Source organism: Schistocerca gregaria, chromosome 8, assembly GCF_023897955.1.
Source record: "Schistocerca gregaria isolate iqSchGreg1 chromosome 8, iqSchGreg1.2, whole genome shotgun sequence".
Taxonomy (NCBI): domain Eukaryota; kingdom Metazoa; phylum Arthropoda; class Insecta; order Orthoptera; family Acrididae; genus Schistocerca; species Schistocerca gregaria.
The window spans coordinates 305574401-305593699 of NC_064927.1; the positions used below are offsets into that span (position 1 = coordinate 305574401).

Here is a 19299-nt window from a genome sequence, read left to right on the forward strand (position 1 = left end):
TACTGTATTGGAACATTGTGAAGTACCTCGAAGAAAACGATTTATTGACACATAGAATGAATTCAGAAAACATCGTTCTTGTGAAACACAACAAGGTCTTTATGCTTAGAAAGTGGTGATTACTATTGACAGAGTAAATCAAATTGGTTCCATATTGTTAGGTTTCCAGATCGCTTTCGCCACCGTTCCTCACAAGCCTCTTCTAACCAATCTGTGTGCCTATGGAATATCGCCGCAGTTGTGCGACTGGTTTCGTGATTTCCTGTCATAAACATTACAGTACATCGTAGTACACGGAAAGTCAACTAATAAAACAGAATAAATATCCGGCGTTCCCTAAGGAAGTGCTATAGCCCTCTGTTATTCCCGAACTATATTAACTACAGAGGAGACAATCTGAGTGGCACTATAAGTTTGTTTGCAGACGATGGTGTCATTTACCCTCTTGTACAGTCATCAGAGCACCAAAACGAATTTGAAAATGATATAGACAATTTATCTGTATGGTGCCAAAAGTGGCAATTGACCCAGAATAAAGAAAAGTTTGAAGCTATTCAAATGACTACTACAAGAAATCCGCTACATTTCGATTACGAGATAAGTCACACATATCTCAACGCTGTAAATAGGGGGAGATAATGCCACAGATATGATAAGCGAAATGGTGTGGAAATAATTAAAACGAAAGTGCTTTTCGTTGGGACGGGATCTTCTCAAAAAATTTGGGTCACCAGTTTTCTCCTCCGATTGCGAAAACATTCTGTTGGCACTCACCTACGTAGGAGAAATGTTAATCAGGATGTAAAAAGAGACATCAGGGGTCGCACAGAAAAATATAAGTGTTTATTTTCCCACGCGCCTTTCGAGAGTGGAACGGTAGGAACTTCTTAAAGGTGGTTCTTCAAACCATCTGACAAACACTTTATTGTGACTAGTAGAGTAACCACGTAGATGTAGATGTAGATGTACATACAGACTCCCAGAAGTAATCTGCTTGCCTGTCAAGGGTATAGCACATGGGTGAAACTTGTCAACCCATCAAATGAGACGAGGATAGAGAAAAAAACCCATGACAGGAGAAATCCATGTTCTAATTGTGGTTACTAGATCCGCAGATGCAGTGATCGACCAAAATAACGAAGACGGTCATGGGCAACTATATCCGAGTGGAAAAAATTTACTTAGAAAACCTATAAAGGGTTAGCTATGGACCGTAGTTTTCGGTCATAGAGTCAGCTGAATCTGTAATGGACGTCTTTTACCTATCACCTTCACAAACCTAGTACCAAGACACAGCTACCTGTCAGTATTTCTTGAGTGCTGGCCAGCAGAGACCGGAAAAGGCAACAGTTAATTTACAAGCGCATGTTCTCAACATCCAGTACGAGGCGAGAAACATATGAATCGATCTTTTCAAGTGTTCGACCATGCCCCAAGTGCGTGCTAACGGCAGAGTCGATGTTACCCACCTGCGTTTACCCGTTATAGCGCTACATCACAATTTGTATTTGCTAATAATAATTCCTGTACATCCTTTGTATGACTAAAGATTCGGTGATTACTTTTTCTTCCAAATGCTTTGTCTCCTCTAATTTGTGAACCAATAAATTATCCGATAATGCTGATAAGTAATTGTGTTTCATATCATTTTCTTTTTCAAATTCTTTTCAAATTCTAAAGGTGGCAGGGGTAAAATACAGGGAGCGAAAAGCTATTTACAATTTGTACAGAAACCAGATGGCAGTCATAAGAGTCGAGGGGCATGAAAGGGAAGCAGTGGTTGGGAAAGGAGTGAGACAGGGTTGTAGCCTCTCCCCGATGTTATTCAATCTGTATATTGAGCAAGCAGTAAAGGAAACAAAAGGAAGATTTGGAGTAGGTATTAAAATTCATGGAGACGAAGTAAAAACTTTGAGGTTCGCCGATGACATTGTAATTCTGTCAGAGACGGCAAAGGACTTGGAAGAGCAGTTGAACGGAATGGACAGTGTCTTGAAAGGAGGATATAAGATGAACATCAACAAAAGCAAAACGAGGATAATGGAATGTAGTCAAATTAAATCGGGTGATGCTGAGGGAATTAGATTAGGAAATGAGACACTTAAAGTAGTAAAGGAGTTTTGCTATTTAGGAAGTAAAATAACTGATGACGGTCGAAGTAGAGAGGATATAAAATGTAGACTGGCAATGGGAAGGAAAGCGTTTCTGAAGAAGAGAAATTTGTTAACATCGAATATAGATTTATGTATCAGGAAGTCATTTCTGAAAGTATTTGTTTGGAGTGTAGCCATGTATGGAAGTGAAACATGGACGATAACTAGTTTGGACAAGAAGAGAATAGAAGCTTTCGAAATGTGGTGCTACAGAAGAATGCTGAAGATTAGATGGGTAGATCACGTAACTAATGAGGAGGTATTGAATAGGATTGGGGAGAAGAGAAGTTTGTGGCACAACTTGACTAGAAGAAGGGATCGGTTGGTAGGACATGTTTTGAGGCATCAAGGGATCACAAATTTAGCATTGGAGGGCAGCGTGGAGGGTAAAAATCGTAGAGGGAGACCGAGAGATGAGTACACTAAGCAGATTCAGAAGGATGTAGGTTGCGGTAGGTACTGGGAGATGAAGAAGCTTGCACAGAATAGAGTAGCATGGAGAGCTGCATCAAACCAGTCTCAGGACTGAAGACAACAACAACAACAACAATCATTTTCAGGCTGCATTGATATTCCTCAACGGTAAATTAACCGATCATAAGCTGTTTCGGGAAGCGAGTGTACTTGCTTTTAACCGTAGACTTAAACAGCGTTGGGATTTTTCTGTCACAGAGAAGAAAAAGCTGCTTGCGGGGGAGATACAGGCCACCAGTGTGTGCTCTGGAATGCCCACCTCTGTGTGCGAAGGGTGGAAACTCATAATCGGAAAACACATAACTTTAGGAAAGCTTTTTTTTTTTTAAAAAAAAGACTTCATTCTGTGGTCGCCTATGTGTCGCGTAAGTGTGTCGTGCTCTGAGTTAATAGCTTCTGCACGTACAGTTTTCTCAAGAGTCTGTGTAGCTATAGCAGCGTTCATATCTCTGGTAGAAGTTAATCATGCTGCAGAAGATTTGTGGATGAAAGTTACTCACGATTTTCTCTGCAGTCGATAATTCGTGAAAACCTCTAGGACCTTCGTGGAGTCTCTAAAACAACTTCCCAGTACCATGCAGGATACGGGGTCGAGAAACATAATTTCAGTGATTAGTGTAACATCCACGTGATAAATTTTTGGGTACAGTATGACGAGAGGAAATTATGCCTTTATAAACATTATCTACACGACGTGTCAAAAAACAATGAAATTTATAAATATTTATTATTTATATAATATTCTATGATACAAATGGACATATAGATGTGTATCATACAAAGAAAATGATAATTGTAAATTCCTTTTATGATCAGAGTTTGTGTTCCTTTGTTTTTACCTTTTGTTGGATGGCTTTTGTAGGTTCAGCACGCAAGACGCATATCAAACTGAGGCCAATCAAGAAATTGTAATTATTTGTTAATTATTACTTGAAAGTAGAGTTCATTATTATTATTATTTTAAACAAGAGTGAATAATTATTTGTAACTGTAATTCCTCTGTCAGTAAGCATTATCTGTGTTAATTGTGCTCCCTGCCGCCGTTGGATAAGCAGCTGCAGCAGCAAGTCGTATAAACCTAGCTTACTTATTTGCTAGATAGTTTAATCAATTTCTTTTGCGTGTTTTTGGGTACTTGCATTGTTTAATTCATATATTTCGAGCGTATTATAGTATTTGAGGGTTGTAGCATCGCGCCCTATTACCTGAATAGTGCAAATTCGCGTAGTCGTATGTCTTCTGTTTTTGTTTTGAACGGCCAGTGTCGGTTGGTCACAGTCATTGTGCTCCCTGCCGCCGTTGGATAAGCAGCTGCAGCAGCAAGTCGTATAACCCTAGCTTACTTATTTGTTAGATAGTTTAATTAATTTCTTTGTGTGTTTTTGGGTACTTGCATTGTTTAATTCATATATTTCGGGCGTATTATAGTATTTGACAGTTGTAGCATCGCGCTTTAGTGTTTACTTCGTAGATTCTTATTTAAATTGCGTGTGAGTTTCGTATAGGAGGTGCAATTTCGAGTTTTAGTTACTGTAATCGTAAATTCAGCAGATTGTAGCGCAGTCGTTAGGCATTTGCACAGGTTAGTTGATACATTCTTTGCGTGTTCCGCTTGCGTTATCTAGGCACGGACTCGTGTTTCGGTAACTGTTGTTAAACATCGTTTAGAATGGACAGGGACTGCGATTGCTGTGTTCGGATGAGGGCTGACTTGGCATCCCTTCGCTCACAGCTGCAATCGGCGCTGACTTCGGTCGCGCAGCTTGAGGCTGTTGCCAATGTGCACCACTGTGGGGAGCCGGACTCGGGTATCACGGGGATGTCAACCTCGTCCCGTCTGTCCCCAGATCGGTCTGCCGCTGTGGTTGCCCCGGTTGCTGCCCGCAGTGGGGCTCAGCCCTCGCCTGTGGTTGATTGGGAGGTCGTTCCAAGGCGTGGCAGGCAGCGAAAGGCGTCCCCGGAGGCTGATCAGAAAGCCTCCCTGGTGCGTCTGACAAACAGGTTTCAGGCACTGTCTCTGGCTGAGCCACATGCAGCTGCCTGCCCTGTTTCAGAGGATCGTTCTCAGCCTTCAAGGTCTGGGCAATCGCAGAGGGTGGGCTTACTGGTAGTTGGGAGCTCCAATGTTAGGCGCGTAATGGGGCCCCTCAGGGATACGGCTGCTTAGGAGGGGAAGAAATCCAGTGTGCACTCCGTGTGCATTCCGGGAGGAGTCATTCCTGATGTGGAAAGGGTCCTTCCGGATGCCATGAAGAGCACAGGGTGCAGCCAGCTGCAGGTGGTGGCACATGTCGGCACTAATGACGTGTGTCGCTTTGGATCTGAGGAAATTCTCTCTGGATTCCAGCGGCTATCTGATTTGGTGAAGGCTGCCTGTCTTGCTTACGAGATGAAGGCAGAGCTCACCATCTGCAGCATCGTTGACAGAACCGACAGCGGACCTTTGGTGCAGAGCCGGGTGGAGGGTCTGAATCAGAGGTTCAGACGGTTTTGCGACCGTATTGGCTGCAGGTTCCTTGACTTGCGCCATAGGGTGGTGGGGTTTCGGGTTCCGCTGAATAGGTCAGGAGTTCACTACACTCAGCTGGCGGCTCCACGGGTAGCGGAGGCTGTGTGGCGTGGACTGGGCGGTTTTTTAGGTTAGAAGGCCTCGGGAAAGTGCGGGATTGGCTGCAATGTCAAAGGGTGCTTGGCAATTACAGGACGTGCTTGGATCAAGGAACAGTCGGAATTATAGTTGTAAATTGTTGTAGTTGCGCTGTAAAAGTCCCTGAGCTTCAAGCGCTAATAGAAAGCACAGAAGCTGATATCGTTATAGGTACAGAAAGCTGGCTAAAGCCTGAAATAAGTTCTGCAGAAATTTTTACGAAGTCTCAGACGGTGTTCAGGAAAGATAAATTAGGCAGAATTGGTGGTGGAGTGTTTGTGTCTGTCAGTAGTGGTTTATCTTGTAGTGAAGTCGAAGTAGATACTCCGTGCGAATTGGTGTGGGTGGAGGTTATACTTAACAGCCGAATTAAGTTAATAATTGGCTCCTTCTACCGACCCCCAGACTCCGATGATACAGTTGCGGAACAGTTCAGAGAAAGTTTGAGTCTCGTAACAAATAAATACCCCACTCATACGGTTATAGTTGGTGGGGACTTCAACCTACCCTCGATACGTTGGCAAAAATACTTGTTCAAAACCGGTGGTAGGCAGAAAACGTGTTCCGAGATTGTCCTAAATGCATTCTCCGAAAATTATTTCGAGCAGTTAGTCCACGAACCCACGCGAATTGTAAATGGTTGCGAAAACACACTTGACCTCTTGGCCACAAACAATCCAGAGCTGATAGAGAGCATCATGACTGATACAGGGATTAGTGATCACAAGGTCATTGTAGCTAGGCTCAATACCATTTCTTCCAAATCCATCAGAAACAAACGCAAAATAATTTTATTTAAAAAGCTGATAAAGTGCCACTAGAAGCCTTCCTAAAATACAATTTCCATTCCTTCCGAACTGACTATGCGAATGTAGACGAGATGTGGCTCAAATTCAAAGATATAGTAGCAACAGCAATTGAGATATTCATACCTCATAAATTGGTAAGAGATGGAACTATCCCCCGTGGTACACAAAAAAGGTCCGAACGCTGTTGCAGAGGCAACGGAAAAAGCATGCGAAGTTCAGAAGAACGCGAAATCCTGAAGATGGGCTAAAATTTACAGACACGCGAAATTTGGCACGTACTTCGATGCGAGATGCCTTTAATAGGTTCCACAACGAAACATTGTCTCGAAATTTGGTAGATAATCCGAAGAAATTCTGGTCGTATGTAAAGTACACAAGCGGCAAGACGCAGTCAATACCTTCGCTGCGCAGTGCCGATGGTACTGTTACCGACGACTGTGCCGCTAAAGCGGAGTTACTGAACGCAGTTTTCCGAAATTCCTTCACCAGGGAAGACGAATGGAATATTCCAGAATTTGAAACACGAACATCTGCTAGCACGAGTTTCTTAGAAGTAGATACCTTAGGGGTTGCGGAGCAACTCAAATCGCTTGATACGGGCAAGTCTTCAGGTCCAGATTGTATACCGAATAGTTTCCTTTCAGATTACGCTGATACTATAGCTCCCTACTTAGCACTCATATACAACCGCTCGCTCACCGATAGATCTGTACCTACAGATTGGAAAATTGCGCAGGTCGCACCAGTGTTCAAGAAGGGTAGTAGGAGTAATCCATTTAACTACAGACCTATATCATTGACGTCGGTTTGCTGTAGGGTTTTGGAGCATATACTGTATTCAAACATTATGAACCACCTCGAAGTGAACGATCTATTGACACGTAATCAGCATGGCTTCAGAAAACATCGCTCTTGTGCAACGCACCTAGCTCTTTATTCGCACGAAGTAATGGCCGCTATCGACAGGGGATCTCAAGTTGATTCCGTATTCCTAGATTTCCGGAAAGCTTTTGACACCGTTCCTCACAAGCGACTTCTAATCAAGTTGCGGAGCTATGGGGTATCGTCTCAGTTGTGCGACTGGATTCGTGATTTCCTGTCAGGAAGGTCGCAGTTCGTAGTAATAGACGGCAAATCATCGAGTAAAACTGAAGTGATATCAGGTGTTCCCCAGGGAAGCGTCCTGGGACCTCTACTGTTCCTGATCTATATAAATGACCTGGGTGACAATCTGAGCAGTTCTCTTAGACTGTTCGCAGATGATGCTGTAATTTACCGTCTAGTAAGGTCATCCGAAAACCAGTATCAGTTGCAAAGCGATTTAGAACAGATTGCTGTATGGTGTGTCAGGTGGCAGTTGACGCTAAATAACGAAAAGTGTGAGATGATCCACATGAGTTCCAAAAGAAATCCGTTGGAATTTGATTACTCGATAAATAGTACAATTCTCAAGGCTGTCAATTCAACTAAGTACCTGGGTGTTAAAATTACGAACAACTTCAGTTGGAAGGACCACATAGACAATATTGTCGGTAAGGCGAGCCAAAGGTTGCGTTTCATTGGCAGGACACTTAGCAGATGCAACAAGTCCACTAAAGAGACAGCTTACACTACACTCGTTCGTCCTCTGTTATAATATTGCTGTGCGGTGTGGGATCCTTACCAGGTGGGATTGACGGAGGACATCGAAAGGGTGCAAAAAATGGCAGCTAGTTTTGTAATATCGCGTTATAGGGGAGAGAGTGTCTCAGATATGATACACGAGTTGGGATGGAAATCATTACAGCATAGGCGTTTTTCGTCGCGGCGCGTCCTTTTTACGAAGTTTCAGTCACCAACTTTCTCTTCCGAATGCGAAAATATTTTGTTGAGCCCAACCTACATAGGTAGGAATGATCATCAAAATAAAATAAGAGAAATCGGAGCTCGAACAGAAAGGTTTAGGTGTTCGTTTTTCCCGCTCGCTGTTCGGGAGTGGAATAGTAGAGAGATAGTATGAGTGTGGTTCGATGAACCCTCTGCCAAGCACTTAAATGTGAATTGCGGAGTAGTCATGTAGATGTAGATGTAGAATTATTTCTTTCCGCAGTAAGGAGCGCAGCCAATGATGATAGCGATTTGTATCGCGCTTTTGTCGGTTGTTTCCTTAGAAACAAATCAAATGTTTGCTTGATGAAGTCTAAATAGTGCACAATGCGATAATAGATTTTATAGCGTTCAATAAGCATTTTAAATATTTACTTATTTGCGCTAACAATAGAAAAACTCTATCAATTGTCTGCCGCCATCTTAACAATTATCTCAGCCGCAAATTCAATTTTAAATCAAGTAACTCTGCGGACATAAATGCCGAACGTAACACAAATGTGTAAAAATAAATGAGCACTGGTGGTGAAAATGATTCGAATCAGATTTGTTCTTTAAAAACTGTGCTCATAGCACGATCCTTTTAAGAAACTATTCTAGCTGATGTATGGAGCCGAAATTAATTACGCACGAGTGGAGAACAATATTGTATCAGCTAACATACGTCAGTGTTATGCGTGGCTGACATTCGGTGGTTTTAATGATCATTCCTTCGCAATCCATAGTTGTATAGAATATGTTGTATGAACTGTGATTTAGTGACACACAACTTATAGACAACACCTTAACACGACGTTAACTTGGAGTTCTTTAGCAACCTTGATCAATCTTTAGCCGGGAGAAAAATTATTTAGTAATTACTCAATGTAATATAATAAGATTATCGTTTCCATTTACAAATTAGTTAAATACCAAACCAGTGAATAACAAGGCAAACGCCACATTAGTGAGGCTGATCAGTAAAATACTTTTTAGTGTGTGGTGTTAAAAACAAGTCAGTGGCCCATTTACTTTCAGTGAGAGTCACTCTGTTACGTGGGACTCACACTGTTACGATGAAGACGCAGTATGAAACTGGAGGTAGTGTTTTAAGTAAACAACGAGGTTTGTGAAAATGTTTAGAATGCATATGGTTTTCTTGGCAACTAAAGTGTTTATATTATTATTTGAAAATAATTTCTTTAAGTACTACCTTGAGGACTGTGCATTTTGAAGGTTTGCGGACATTGATAAAAACCTGTTAAATGCTGACCGATGATATAATTCGCATCGAGGTTAATGATATGATCTTATATTCGTCCTAGTGTTTTCAAACAGAGGAGAAGATTAATTTACCGGCACTTGTATGAAGACGAGATATACAGGGTGAGTCACCTAACGTTGCCGCTGGATTTATTTCGTTAACCACATCAAATACGGACGAACCGATTCCACAGACCGAACGTGAGGAGAGGGGATAGTGTAATTGTTTAATGCAAACCATACAAAAATGCACGGATGTATGTTTTTTAACACAAACCTACGTTTTTTTTAAACGGTACCACGTTAGTTTTGTTAGCACATCTGAACATATAAACAAATACGTAATCAGTGCCGTTTGTTGCATTGTAAAATGTTAATTACATACGGATATATTGTAACCTAAAGTTGAGACTTGAGTACCACTCCTCCGCTGTTCGATCGTGTGTATCGGGCAGCACTGCAACATAAATCGCGTTTCTACAGAATGATCTGCCAACGTTGCTCGAAAATGTCCCACTGGAAACGCGTCGACGTATGTGGTATCTGCATGATGGTGCACCTGCACATTCCGCTATTAACACTAGGCTGACCCTTGACAGGATGTTCGACGGGCGTTTCGTAGGACGTGGAGGACGCAGAAATTGGCCAGCCCGTTCTCCTGATCTTACACCTCTGGACTTCTTTCTGTGGGGTACATTAAAGGAGAATGTGTACCGTGATGTGCCTACAACCCCAGAGGATATGAAGCAACATACTGAGGCAGCCTGGGGCTACATTAAACCAGGAGTACAGCGGCGTGTACGACAGTCATTACTCCAAAGATTGCAATTGTGTGCAGCAAATGATGGCAACCACATTGAACATCTATTGGCCTGACATGTCGGGACACACTCTATTCCACTCCGTAATTGAAAACGGAAATCACGTGTGTACATGTACCTCACCCCTAATGGTAATGTACATGTGTGTAAGTGAAAAAGACCAATAAAAAGGTGTTAGCATGTGGGCGTAATTTGCTGTTCCAGTCTCTTCTGCACCTAAGGTCCATCACCGTTCAGTTTGGATCACAACGTAATTCGGAGTGGTACAATATCTCCGGATGTAATTAACATTTTGCAATGCAACAAAGAGCACTGATTACGTATTTGTTTGTATGTTCAGATGTGCTAACAAAACTAACGGGATTCCATTTAACGAAACGTACGTTTGTGTTAAAAAATACTTCCGTGCATTTTTTTTTATGGTTTGTATTAAACAATTACTCTAGCCCCTCTCCTCACGTTCGGTCTGTGGAATCGGTTCGTCAGTATTTGATGTGGTTTACGAAATATATCCAGCGGAAACGTTAGGTGACTCACCCTGTATAACCTTACGTACAAATCAATAACGAAGCTTACCAATTATGTGAGTATCTCACCTTCTACATAATACTTATTACTGAGCTTGTAACAAAAACCAGTGAAGCACTTCGACGGTATTTATACGTTTAATTTTTATGAAACGAAGAAACACTTTCAAATCAGATATTTAGAGTAAACTGCGCTTACAGCTTTTTTTCTGTCCTGTCCACTCCATTGGTGCAGGTAGACACTTAACGTCTGTGAAAATACATCCAAATTTGCTTCATTACTCTGCAATTCACAATTAAGCTCCTGACACAGGGTTCACCGAAACACCTTCATTCGTTTTCTATACCGTACCACTTTGTTACAGCGCGCGGGGAACACAAATACATACGAGTACATCTGTCCGTAAGTGCTCTGATTTCTCATGTTTCATTACGATGATCATTGCGCTCTATGTAGGTGGGCATAATCAAAAATCCCCACACTCTGAAGAAAAAATTTGTGATTGAAATTTCGTGACAACATCCAGCCGCAAAGGAAAACGACTTTCGTTTAGTGATTGCCGCACCAGTTAGCGTACCATATCCATGGCATTCTCTTTGCTATTTCGTGACAATAAAAAACAAGGTGCCTTTTCTTAACTTTTTCACTGTCCTCCGTACGTCCAATATGATGCGGCTGCTGCACCGCACAGGACCTCTCCTGAGGAGCACGGACAAGCGTAGTGTACGCAGTCTCTTTAGAGGCCCCGTCACACGTTTTAAGTGTTTTATCAATAAATTGTGGTCTTCGGTTTATTTGACCCACAACATTGTGTGTGATCGAACCAACTTAAGTTATTCGTAATAGAAATCCATAAGTATGTAATTGAGTTTATAGCCATTATATTTGTGTGATTTTTAGTGTAACCGAAATTTAGTCGATTTCTTTTAGAACTCATGTGGTCGACTTCACCTTTTTAATAAATCAGAGTCAAATGCCACTTTTCGCACCATACAGATACCTCGTTTAAATTGTAGTGGAATTTGTTTTGCACATCTGATGACTTTATAAGACCATAAATGACAGCTCCCCCCCCCTGAACCATGGACCTTGCCGTTGGTGTGGAGGCTTGCGTGCCTCAGCGATACAGATAGCTGTACCGTAGGTGCAACCACAATGGAGGGGTATCTGTTGAGAGGCCAGACAAACATGTGGTTCCTGAAGATGGGAAGCAGCCTTTTCAGTAGTTTCTGGGGCAACAGTCTGGATGATTGACTGGTCTGGCCTTGCAACATTAACCAAAACGGCCTTGCTGTGCTGGTACTGCGAACGGCTGAAAGCAAGGGGAAACTACAGCCGTAATTTATCCCGAGGACATGCAGCTTTACTGTATGATTAAATGATGATGACGTCCTCTTGGGTAAAATATTCCGGAGGTAAAATAGTCCCCCATTCGGATCTCCGGGCGGGGACTACTCAGGAGGACGTCGTTATCAGGAGAAAGAAAACTGGCGTTCTACGGATAGGGAGCGTGGAATGTCAGATCCCTTAATCGGGCATGTAGGTTTTCAAATTTAAAAAGGGAAATGGACAGGTTAAAGTTAGATATAGTGGAAATTAGTGAAGTTCGGTGGCAGGAGGAACAAGACTTTTGGTCAGGTGAATACAGGGTTATAAATACAAAATCAAGTAGGGGTAATGCAGGAGTAGGTTTAATAATGAATAAGAATATAGGAATCCGGGTAAGCTACTAGCAACAGCATAGTGAACGCATTATTGTGGCAAAGACAGACACAAAACCCATGCCTACTACAGTAGTACAAGTTTATATGCCAACTAGCTCTGCAGATGATGAAGAAATTGAAGAAATGTATGAGGAGATAAAAGAAATTATTCAGATAGTGAAGGGAGACGAAAATTTAATAGTCATGGGTGACTGGAATTCGTCAGTAGGACAAGGGAGGGAAGGAAACATAGTAGGTGATTATGGATTGGGGCTAAGAAATGAAAGAGGAAGCCGTCTGGTAGATTTTTGCACAGAGCATAACTTAATCATAGCTAACACTTGGTTCAAGAATCACAAAAGTGGGTTGTATACATGGAAGAATCCTGGAGATACTAAAAGGTATCAGATAGATTATATAATGGTAAGACAGAGATTTAGGAATCAGGTTTTAAATTGTAGGACATTTCCAGGGGCAGATGTGGACTCTGACCACAATCTATTGGTTATGACCTGTAGGTTAAAACTGAAGAAACTTCAAAAAGGTGGGAATTTAAGGACATGGGATCTGGATAAGGTGAAAGATCCAGAGGTTGTACAGAGTTTCAAGGAGAGCATAAGGGAACAATTGGCAGCAATGGGGGAAAGAAACACAGTTGAAGAAGAATGGGTAGCTCTGAGGGATGAAGTAGTGAAGGCAGCAGAGGACAAAGTAGGTATAGAGATGAGGGCTGCTAGAAATCCTTGGGTAACAGAAGAAATATTGAATTTAATTGATGAAAGCAGAAAATATAAAAATGCAGTTAATGAAGCAGACAAAAAGGGATACAAACGTCTCAAAAAGGAGATCGACAGGAAGTGCAAATTGGCGAAGCGGGTATGGCTAAAGGACAAATGTAAGGATGTAGAAGCTTATCTCACTAGGGGTAAGATACTGCCTACAGGAAAATTAAAGAGACCTTTGGAGAGAAGAGAACCACGTGTATGAATATCAAGAGCTCAGATGGCAACCCAGTTCTAAGCAAAGAAGGTGGCAGGGATAAAATACAGGGAGCGAAAGGCTATTTACAATTTGTACAGAAACCAGATGGCAGTCATAAGAGTCAAGGGGCATGAAAGGCAAGCAGTGGTTGGGAAAGGAGTGAGACAGGGTTGTAGCCTCTCCCCGATGTTATTCAATCTGTATATTGAGCAAGCAGTAAAGGAAACAAAAGAAAAATTTGGAGTAGGTATTAAAATTCATGGAGAAGAAATAAAAACTTTGAGGTTCGCCGATGACATTGTAATTCTGTCAGAGACAGCAAAGGACTTGGAAGAGCAGTTGAACGGAATGGACAGTGTCTTGAAAAGAGGATATAAGATGAAGATCAACAAAAGCAAAACGAGGATAATGGAATGTAGTCAAATTAAATCGGGTGATGCTGAAGGAATTAGATTAGGAAATGAGACACTTAAAGTATAAAGGAGTTTTGCTATTTATTGTTGTTGTTGTGGTGTTCAGTCCTGAGACTGGTTTGATGCAGCTCTCCATGCTACTCTATCCTGTGCAAGCTTCTTCATCTCCCAGTACCTACTGCAACCTACATCCTTCTGAATCTGCTTAGTGTACTCATCTCTCGGTCTCCCTCTACGATTTTTACCCTCCACACTGCCCTCCAATGCTAAATTTGTGATCCCTTGATGCCTCAAAACATGTCCTACCAACCGATCCATTCTTCTAGTCAAGTTGTGCCACAAACTTCTCTTCTCCCCAATCCTATTCAATACCTCCTCATTAGTTACGTGATCTATCCACCTTATCTTCAGTATTCTTCTGTAGCACCACATTTCGAAAGCTTCTATTCTCTTCTTGTCCAAACTAGTTATCGTCCATGTTTCACTTCCATACATGGCTACACTCCAAACAAATATTTTCAGAAATGACTTCCTGACACTTAAATCTATATTCGATGTTAACAAATTTCTCTTCTTCAGAAACACTTTCCTTGCCATTGCCAGTCTACATTTTATATCCTTTCTACTTCGACCATCATCAGTTATTTTACTTCCTAAATAGCAGAACACCTTTACTACTTTAAGTGTCTCATTTCCTAATCTAATTCCCTCAGCATCACCCGATTTAATTTGACTACATTGCATTATCCTCGTTTTGCTTTTGTTGATGTTCATCTTATATCCTCCTTTCAAGACACTGTCCATTCCGTTCAACTGCTCTTCCAAGTCCTTTGCCGTCTCTGACAGAATTACGATGTCATCGGCGAACCTCAAAGTTTTTACTTCGTCTCCATGAATTTTAATACCTACTCCAAATTTTTCTTTTGTTTCCTTTACTGCTTGCTCAATATACAGATTGAATAACATCGGGGAGAGGCTACAACCCTGTCTCACTCCTTTCCCAACCACTGCTTCCCTTTCATGCCCCTCGACTCTTATGACTGCCATCTGGTTTCTGTACAAATTGTAAATAGCCTTTCGCACCCTGTATTTTACCCCCGCCACCTTTAGAATTTGAAAAAGAGTATTCCAGTCAACATTGTCAAAAGCTTTCTCTAAGTCTACAAATGCTAGAAACGTAGGTTTGCCTTTTCTTAATCTTTCTTCTTAGATAAGTCGTAAGGTCAGTATTGCCTCACGTGTTCCAACATTTCGACGGAATCCAAACTGATCCTCCCCGAGGTCCGCATCTACCAGTTTTTCCATTCGTCTGTAAAGAATTCGCGTTAGTATTTTGCATCTGTGACTTATTAAACTGATAGTTCGGTAATTCTCACATCTGTCAGTACCTGCTTTCTTTGGGATTGGAATTATTATATTCTTCTTGAATTCTGAGGGTACTTCTCCTGTCTCATACATCTTGCTCACCAGCTGGTAGAGTTTTGTCATGACTGGCTCTCCCAAGGCCGTCAGTAGTTCTAATGGAATGTTGTCTACTCCGGGGGCCTTGTTTCGACTCAGGTCTTTCAGTGCTCTGTCAAACTCTTCACGCAGTATCGTATCACCCATTTCGTCTTCATCTACATCCTCTTCCATTTCCATAATATTGTCCTCAAGTACATCACCCTTGTATAAACCTTCTATATACTCCTTCCACCTTTCTGCCTTCCCTTCTTTGCTTAGAACGGGTTGCCATCTGAGCTCTTGATATTCATACACGTGGTTCTCTTCTCTCCAAAGGTCTCTTTAATTTTCCTGTAGGCAGTATCTATCTTACACCTAGTGAGATAAGCTTCTACATCCTTACATTTGTCCTCTAGCCATCCCTGTTTAGCCATTTTGCACTTCCTGTCGATCTCATTTTTGAGACGTTTGTATTCCTTTTTGCCTGCTTCATTTACTGCATTTTTATATTTTCTCCTTTCATCAATTAAATTCAATATTTCTTCTGTTACCCAAGGATTTCTAGCAGCCCTCGTCTTTTTTCCTACTTTATCCTCTGCTGCCTTCACTACTTCATCCCTCAAAGCTACCCATTCTTCTTCTACTGTATTTCTTTCCCCCATTTCTGTCAATTTCTCCCTTATGCTCTCCCTGAAACTCTGTACAACCTCTGGTTCTTTCAGTTTATCCAGGTCCCATCTCCTTAATTTCCCACATTTTTGCAGTTTCTTCAGTTTTAATCTACAGGTCATAACCAATAGATTGTGGTCAGAGTCCACATCTGCCCCTGGAAATGTCTTACAACTTAAAACCTGGTTCCCAAATCTCTGTCTTACCATTATATAATCTATCTGATACCTTTTAGTATCTCCAGGGTTCTTCCACGTATACAACCTTCTTTCATGATTCTTAAACCAAGTGTTACCTATGACTAAGTTGTGCTCTGTACAAAATTCTACTAGGCGGCTTCCTCTTTCATTTCTTAGCCCCAATCCATATTCACCTACTATGTTTCCTTCTCTCCCTTTTCCTACACTCGAATTCCAGTCACCCATTACTATTAAATTTTCGTCTCCCTTCACTATCTAAATAATTTCTTTTATTTCATCGTACATTTCTTCAATTTCTTCGTCATCTGCAGAGCTAGTTGGCATATAAACTTGTACTACTGTAGTAGGTGTGGGCGTCGTATCTATCTTGGCCACAATAATGCGTTCACTATGCTGTTTGTAGTAGCTTACCCGCATTCCTATTTTCCTATTCATTATTAGACCTACTCCTGCATTACCCCTATTTGATTTTGTGTTTATAACCCTGTAATCACCTGACCAGAAGTCTTGTTCCTCCTGCCACCGAACTTCACTAATTCCCACTATATCTAACTTTAACCTATCCATTTCCTTTTTTAAATTTTCTAACCTACCTGCCCGATTAAGGGATCTGACATTCCACGCTCCGATCCGTAGAACGCCAGTTTTCTTTCTCCTGATAACGACATCCTCCTGAGTAGTCCCCGCCCGGAGATCCGAAAGGGGGACTATTTTACCTCCGGAATATTTTACCCAAGAGGTTGCCATCATCATTTAATCATACAGTAAAGCTGCATGTCCTCGGGAAAAATTACGGCTGTAGTTTCCCCATGCTTTCAGCCGTTCGCAGTACCAGCACAGAAACGCCGTTTTGGTTAATGTTGCAAGGCCACATCAGTCCATCATCCAGACTGTTGCCCCTGCAACTACTGAAAAGACTGCTGCCCCTCTTCAGGAACCACACGTTTGTCTGGCCTCTCAACAGATACCCCTCTGTTGTGGTTGCACCTACGGTGCGGCCATCTGTATCGCTGAGGCACGCAAGCCTCCCCACCAACGGCAAGGTCCATGGTTCGTGGGGGGGGGGTTGCTATTTAGGAAGTAAAATAACTGATGATGGTAGAAGTAGAGAGGATATAAAATGTAGACTGGCAATGGCAAGGAAAGCGTTTCTGAAGAAGAGAAAGTTGTTAACATCGAATATAGATTTATGTATCAGGAAGTCGTTTCTGAAAGTATTTGTTTGGAATGTAGCCATGTATGGAAGTGAAACATGGACGATAACTAGTTTGGACAAGAAGAGAATAGAAGCTTTCGAAATGTGGTGCTACAGAAGAATGCTGAAGATTAGATGGGTAGATCACGTAACTAATGAGGAGGTATTGAATAGGATTGGGGAGAAGAGAAGTTTGTGGCACAACTTGACTACAAGAAGGGATCGGTTGGTAGGACATGTTTTGAGGCATCAAAGGATCACAAATATAGCACTGGAGGGCAGCGTGGAGGGTAAAAATCGTAGAGGGAGACCAAGAGATTAATACACTAAGCAGATTCAGAAGGATGTAGGTGGCAGTAGGTACTGGGAGATGAAGCAGCTTGCACAGGATAGAGTAGCATGGAGAGCTGCATCAAACCAGTCTCAGGACTGAAGACAACAACAACAACAAATGACAGCTCCATCTTCCCACAATCTAAGACTGCTATTCAGACTGTCTCCTAAATCGGTCATGTAGACAAGGAACAACAAAGGGCCTATAACACGCTACAACCTGGAAACGTGCGGCCGTTACGGCGGCAGGTTCGAATCCTGCTTCGGTCAAGGATGTTTGTGGTGTCCGTAGGTTAGCTAGGTTTAAGTAGTTCCAAGTTATAGGGGACTTGTGAACTCAAACGTTGAGTCACATAGTGCTCAGAGCCATTTGAACCAATTTTTGAAGCCCATAACACTTCCGGGGAACGCCAGGTATTTTTTCTGTTTTACTCGATGACTTTCCGTATATTACTACGAACAGTGACCTCTCTGGCAGGAAATCACATATCCAGTGACACAACTGGGACGATCCTCCTCAGTCTCGCAAATTGAGCACAGGCAGCTTCTGGCGGTGGATATCGGTGTCAATAAATTTCAGGAAACCTAAAAATACCGAATTTCTGGAAATCTGTAGGTACGAAAATCCTTTTACAACCCTTCAACAGCGTTCATTACTTCCTGTCAATAAATTGATAGTTGTGGTTCACAAGCCGATACTGTTATCCGTTCGTCAATAAATCGTTTTCTTTGAGGTAACTCATAATGTTCGAAGAGAATATATGTTCCTAAACACTGTGGCAAATCGACGTTTACGATATCGGTCTGTAATTCAGCTGATTAAAGCCATTTTCTTTTTTTGATAATGGTGTGAGTTGTGCAACTTTCCAGTGTTTAGGTAAGAATAATTCGACGAGCAAGCGCTCGTATATGCTTCTATAAATATGAATCTATTTTATCAATATACTCTGAGAGGAACCTGTCAGGTATACAGTGTGGGCCCGATGTTTTGCTTTTATGATTTAAACTTCAGTGTTACACCAAGGATATCTGCTTGTAAGTTGCTCAAGCTTTCAGCTTATCTTGCTTCGAATCTGAAATATTTACATCGTCTACTTTGGGGAAAGAATTAGCTAAATCCGCTTTTAGTAACATTTATAAATTGAGTTTCGTTGTGAAAACTATTAAAAGCATTTGTCATTCTAGTTCGCGGTAAATTTCTAGCTTCTGTAAGACTTCACCACTCTTGTAAGTTTTGCGTTCTTTCAAATTTCATATGCCTTTTTCATCGCTTCTGCAACAGTGTTCTGACCTGTACTGTGTAATGTGGGGGATCCGTAGCATTTCTTATTAATTTATTTGGTATATCTTACTCGGCAGTCGTTGATAGTATTTCTTTAATCAAAGCTTTATATAAATAAATAAACGAAAAACTAAAAACTTGACGTAACCAGACTTCGTATCTCGTAAACGTTTTCTTGTCTTGCTCGTTCGCGTAGCTACGCCTCCCTCAACCAGTGACATGTAAATTCATTTCCCTTTTCCTTGTCGGACTGCTAGTACCACCCACAGGAGGAAACAACGGATAATTTTCTGTGAAGTACAAAGCGCCTGGTAGCGTTTATCACCACAATTCGCACTTATCTGATGACGTTCGCTTTACGTAACAACGGAAGCTTACTAGCCTATAAAAGGCGCAGTTGCTGACTCCTGGCTACTATTCACCATGCACAAGACACTCATTGTCATCGTCGTGGTCGCCGCCTGTGTTGGTAAGCCAGTTCGCCCAACAGAGCCACGTAACTTCGTTTATAATTGACTCTTACACGCATTTTTAATTTGT

At 41.7% G+C, this 19299-nt stretch overlaps 1 protein-coding gene across 6 annotated transcripts in view; it reads left to right on the forward strand.

Annotated features, from left to right (window-relative positions):
• The first annotated feature begins 19173 nt into the window (after positions 1-19173).
• LOC126284563 (uncharacterized) overlaps positions 19174-19299 on the forward strand; it is a 335286-nt gene continuing 335160 nt past the window's right edge. For all 6 annotated transcript variants that reach the window (XM_049983571.1, XM_049983572.1, XM_049983574.1 and 3 more), the window contains exon 1: positions 19174-19228. In XM_049983571.1, the coding sequence (XP_049839528.1) occupies positions 19183-19228 (46 nt within the window). In that variant the 5' untranslated portion in view covers positions 19174-19182. The remainder of the gene's footprint in view (positions 19229-19299) is intronic.